This window comes from Schistocerca americana, chromosome 7 (assembly GCF_021461395.2).
Source record: "Schistocerca americana isolate TAMUIC-IGC-003095 chromosome 7, iqSchAmer2.1, whole genome shotgun sequence".
NCBI classification, from domain to species: domain Eukaryota; kingdom Metazoa; phylum Arthropoda; class Insecta; order Orthoptera; family Acrididae; genus Schistocerca; species Schistocerca americana.
Window position 1 is genome coordinate 166,221,943 of NC_060125.1, and position 6,000 is coordinate 166,227,942.

Genomic DNA, 6,000 nt, shown 5'->3' on the forward strand with positions numbered 1-6,000 from the left:
GTCAACTATGTAGTACTTCGATGATATCTCCAGTGACGTGTTCCCACTCCTAATGTTGTGACTAGGAATGTTGCACACTCGGTTCGCTAGACAAACAATCCAACAACTCGTATTAATGAGTTTTATTACAACAAGACAAATACTTAACTTTAGTCTGAGAATTCTTGTAGTCCTTTACACATGATCATTCACAAGTGCAATTAGACAGATACGTCGCAGGCAAAGGGCGAATACAAAATAATCAGTCTTCTTCAGAAGAGACAAATAAAAATGGTTCAAATGGCTCTGAGCACTATGGGACTTAACATCTGTATCATCAGTCCCCTAGAACTTAGAACTACTTAAACCTAACTAACCTAAGGACATCACACACATCCATACCCGAGGCAGGATTCGAACCTGCGACCGTAGCGGTCACGCGGTTCCAGACTGAAGCGCCTAGAACCGCACGGCCACACCGGCCGGCAGAGACAAATACAAGTAACACATCCGGTCATAGCGACCGCTACTAACAGAAGTCTGTCGTCAACTGAACTGCAGTGACTGCTGATCTCTAACTGAGCTATATAGATATTACTAAAGAAGAGGCTACGATGCATCAGCTAACGAAGTAGCTAACATTGAAGGTGCTATCGAAGTGGGCTGCCACCAGTCGGGTGCGGCGCTATGTCGTCTTCACATAGGTGCCATTGCTGTCGCCTTGTCGTCCTGGAGGGAGGTTGGTGAGCTTGCGATTGGCTGACCTCTTCTCACAGCCTTTTCTCTGTCGTTCCCGACTGGCGTGTCGGCGCTGACTACGCCATAACATCTAATTTGTTCCTCAAGGCGCCCTCTGGAGACCGCTCACTTTCCTCGGTTTTGTTTGTTATCCCCTCCATAAGCCCTTATTGACTATGTTACAACAGACTGCATGTTTTTGCCACGTTGTGTTTCAGGAACCAGCCGGCGTGGGCAACCTTGGCGCGCTCTACCACCTGATGGGCCGGCACGCCGAGGCCGAGAAGTTCTACCGGGAGGCGCTGCGCCTCTTACCCGGTGACCCTGTCACGTTGGCCAACCTGCGGCGACTACACCGTCGCATGGCTGCCGGCACGTGACGATTGACGAGGACTCTGCCCGGGGGATGCCCCACAACATGTGAACAACCCCGTCGGTCGTCTTAGAACTCCAAACAATACCAACTGCTGACATGACAGTAGCACATTGTTAATGTGCAACACTGACGTGGACACCGCCGAAGTATATCACGTCCACAGATACTTTGAGGCAATTTAAATGTCTTTAAAACTTCTAGCTGCAAACTAAACGACTTGGTTGCAACCCTTTGACCTCTATTTCGTGTGGGACGTCGGAGTCCCAACTACATCTAGGATACATAGAATATCCATCTGATCAATGCAGTACCACATTAATTAACCTGCCTGGAAATTTTTTGAACTGTACATAGAGAAATTCACAGGTTTCCAAGCTCACCGCTTTTCTTGTATTATTTCGTTTGTTCGTTCATCGTAAGGAAATCACAGCTTTATGAGAACGTACAACAGATTGCCAATTAACGGAGAATCTCACTGATTTATCCCCTCTGCTTTGGAGGAACGGTGTTTCCAGCGTCGTGTCGAACTCTCAGTTCTAAATACACTTGTGTACTCAGCTTTGTTGTATGATTACCCTGAGCAGCGATTACATAGCTCTTTTGTTTCGTAGTTTCTGTGCTCGCCAGTTAGGAATTCCTTGCTTTTGCCTTAATCCCAAATGCGTTTCTCACTGTCGTATTTGACACAGAGAATGTGTCGATGGAGTTTTAAAGAAAATAATTTAGGTAATGTAAAAATACTCCATGGGACAAAAACAGCCTCCTTGTGGTTAACGTATTCGTTTACCACCGTGTACCTTCAAAAATGTGTGGGGTCGTCTCGCTTAAGCGTCTACCACTTCGCAAATATCACTGTCGCTTCTTAAAGAAAATTAGTAAACAACAGAGCGAGAGGTGTTCAATCTCATTTCGAGTACATACAATTAACTAGACGACAACTTATTTTGGTTATACCAGACACGCTATTAATAAGTCACTGTTGTCTAGTCTATGACTACATATGACATTTATTGGATCAATTCTGGGGGACGTAAAAAGATGTTTGAAGTTACAGTAATGAGAAGCACGAAACAAAAGATTTTTTCCGCTTACGTGAATAATTTCCATCGTGACGAAACATGAAAGATTTTGGGCGGAAAGAATATATTTTCCCAGGAAGAAATTATAATAATTGTACAGAAATGTTGAAGTTTTATTTTTTGTAAAATGTAATGAAAACTATTTTATCAAAATATTTTTCTATGTATATCGAATTACTACTATAAGACAAGAAATGGTTATTTTAAATGCCTGCTTTTTAAGAATTCCATATGCAATGTATGTAATTTTGCATGCTGCGTATCTAGTCTCTTATGTAGCGCAAATAAAATTATAAAAAGTATGTTATTCGTTTGTATAATATCAACTTCCTTTTCGTGTCTATGTAATTTTGTCATTCCGACTGAAAAAAAAGCCAATCAATGTTTTGGAGCCGCAGTCGTTTGGATTTTAGACTTTCGTCTCCAATGTTGCGTATGCTTTCCTTGATTATGGTGATAATTCTGTTGTTCCTGTTACACAATGAAGAAGCTACAGTGCAATGCAAGCTTACACGGCAGGTATCAGCGCTTTTGATGGTATTTGTTTTAAGGGCATTAGGCACTGGTCCAAGGCATACTTTCTGTGTAACGTTTCGTCTTCCAGTGCTGGAGACGTCATCAGTGGCTACAACTAGCCAGTAAGCAATTACATTCTGAAACAAACTCAGCAAGCCGAACTGATTATACGTATCCAGGCAACGTTCAGTTCGCGACTTATCAGACCATTTCCTAAGGGTCCTCGTACACGATCAAACTAATTTGTCAAATTCATTCTTATCTACACACGGATTTGCCAAAGAAGTCCGTAAAAAATCCATATCTATTTTAAATTCGTTTTAAAGCAGACCCTTTTTGTATGCTGTGTTATGATACTAGTGGAAATGGCTGCAAATGCAGATAAAGCATTTCCAGCACTGGCTCTGGTGCTGTATTTAAAGAAGAAGAAAAAGAAAACAAGACGCTGGTCCAGAGAATGACTTAAAAAGAAAGAAATATACACATGGCAACCCGTTAAAGGACACAAGGAAACTGATGGTTACAGTAATTTTAAGAATGGACAGTGAAACTTTTAATAACATGTTCACAGTTGCTTCACCCTCGCACTGAAAAAGAAGATGCAAGTGTGTGAAAATTTATTCTCGCCCAGTTGGACCTGTAAAGACAGTTCATTAAAATATCACAGCGTTGGGACATGTAGCCTACATCGCTCGTGGAAGAAACTGAAAACTTTGATTTTTTTATTTTATTGCACTTCCAATTGATTTTTGCGCTTACAGTATTAATTTTCTTTTACAGAAGAAATATTGACTTTAATTGATGAAAGAAGAAAATATAAAAACGCAGTAAATAAAGCAGGCAAAAAGGAATACAAACCTCTCAAAAATGAGATCGACAGGAAGTGCAAAATGGCTAAGCAGGGATGGCTAGAGGACAAATGTAAGGATGTAGAGGCTTATCTCACTAGGGGTAAGATAGATACTGCCTACAGGAAAATTAAAGAGATCTTTGGAGAAAAGAGAGCCACTTGTATGAATATCAAGAGCGTTGATGGAAACCCAGTTCTAAGCAAAGAAGGGAAAGCAGGAAGGTGGAAGGAGTATATAGAGGGTCTATACAAGGGCGATGTACTTGAGGACAAAATTATGGAAATGGAAGAGGATGTAAATGAAGATGAAATGGGAGATATGATACTGCGTGAAGAGTTTGACAGAGCACTGAAAGACCTGAGTCGAAACAAGGCCCCGGGAGTAGACAACGTTCCATTAGAACTACTGACAGCCTTGGGAGAGCCAGTCCTGACAAAACTCTACCATCTGGTGAGCAAGATGTATGAAACAGGCGAAATACCCTCAGACTTCAAGAAGAATGTAATAACTCCAATCCCAAAGAAAGCAGGTGTTGACAGATGTGAAAATTATCGAACTATCAGTTTAATAAGTCACAGCTGCAAAATACTAACGCGAATTCTTTACAGAGGAATGGAAAAACTTGTAGAAGCCGACCTCTGCGAAGATCAGTTTGGATTACGCAGAAATATTGGAACACGTGAGGCAATACTGACCCTACGACTTATCTTAGAAAGTAGATTAAGGAAAGGCAAACCTACATTTCTAGCATTTGTAGACTTAGAGAAAGCTTTTGACAATGTTGACTGGAATACTCTCTTTCAAATTCTAAAGGTGGCAGGGGTAAAATACAGGGAGCGAAAGGCTATTTACAATTTGTACAGAAACCAGATAGCAGTTATAAGAGTCGAGGGGCATGAAAGGGAAGCAACGGTTGGGAAAGGAGTGAGACAGGGCTGTAGCCTCTCCCCGATGTTATTCAATCTGTGTATTGAGCTAGCAGTAAAGGAAACAAAAGAAAAATTCGGAGTAGGTATTAAAGTCCATCGAGAAGAAATAAAAACGTTGAGGTTCGCCGATGACATTGTAATTCTGTCAGAGACAGCAAAGGACTTGGAAGAGCAGTTGAACGGAATGGACAGTGTCTTGAAAGGAGGATATAAGATGAACATCAACAAAAGCAAAACGAGGATAATGGAATGTAGTCGAATTAAGTCGGGTGATGCTGAGGGAATTAGATTAGGAAATGAGACACTTAAAGTAGTAATGGAGTTTTGCTATTTGGGCAGCAAAATAACTGATGATGATCGAAGTAGAGAGGATATAAAATGTAGAGTGGCAATGGCAAGGAAATTTGTTAACATCGAGAATAGATTTAAGTGTCAGGAAGTCGTTTCTGAAAGTATTTGTGTGGAGTGTAGCCATGTATGGAAGTGAAACATGGACGATAAATAGTTTGGACAAGAAGAGAATAGAAGGTTTCGAAATGTGGTGCTACAGAAGAAAGCTGAAGATTAGATGGGTAGATCACATAACTAATGAGGAGGTATTGAATAGAATTGGGGAGAAGAGGAATTTGTGGCACAACTTGACAAGAAGAAGGGACCGGTTGGTAGGACATGTTCTGAGGCATCAAGGGATCACAAATTTAGCATTGGAGGGCAGCGTGGAGGGTAAAAATCGTAGAGGGAGACCAAGAGATGAATACACTAAGCAGATTCAGAAGGATGTAGGTTGCAGTAAGTACTGGGAGATGAAGAAGCTTGCACAGTATAGAGTAGCATGGAGAGCTGCATCAAACCAGTCTCACGACTGAAGACAACAACAACAACAACCTCCTCCTGCGTAGTACATAGCTAGGAGAGGTGAGAAACGTCTATCATTTTGGTAATTTCCAGTGGTGTTTTACTTTTACTCTTGATCTCAGTTCCCACAGTTTAAGACACTCAAGGTATAGTGAAATAAACTGCAATAAAATTCTTTTTCACTAACCATCTGTGGCGAAACATCAACACAAACAACGTCCTAAATCTTGTCATATTGTCTCTTAAACATTTCAAACACGCTCTATATTTGAGAAACATTTCAAACATACATGCACAAATATTTGGCAAACGTAATAAAGTTTGACAAATTGGTTGATAGTGCACAGTGCCTTAAGATTATGAAGTTGCACCGACGTGCGCTATGGAACTTAATCACAACTTTCCTAATTTGTATCATTAGTCTTTTCTGTTAATGTTGAATTTTTATGGCCTTTCTGTGCATCCTATCATAGCTGTGATTCGATCCTTACAAAAGAAGTATATCAGCAAAAAGAATTTGATGGTTTACTATTCCCAGCACAAGTTCTGCCACTGCTGACATATTCGTGTTGCCCAGATGACAATCGTTCTTGTGTTCCTTAAGCCGGGCGTTAAAGCCTCTTTGTATAGTTTCTAGATACATTTAACCGCATGTGCTGGGGCCAGCTGCGAGCATA

General features: G+C 40.9%; 1 protein-coding gene across 1 annotated transcript in view; it reads left to right on the top strand.

Annotated features, from left to right (window-relative positions):
* LOC124622820 (protein O-mannosyl-transferase TMTC2-like) overlaps positions 1 to 2,474 on the top strand; it is a 902,746-nt gene extending 900,272 nt beyond the window's left edge. The window contains exon 15 of the mRNA XM_047148612.1: positions 936 to 2,474. Within this exon, the coding sequence (XP_047004568.1) occupies positions 936 to 1,097 (162 nt within the window). The 3' untranslated portion in view covers positions 1,098 to 2,474. The remainder of the gene's footprint in view (positions 1 to 935) is intronic.
* The last annotated feature ends 3,526 nt before the right edge of the window (positions 2,475 to 6,000 follow it).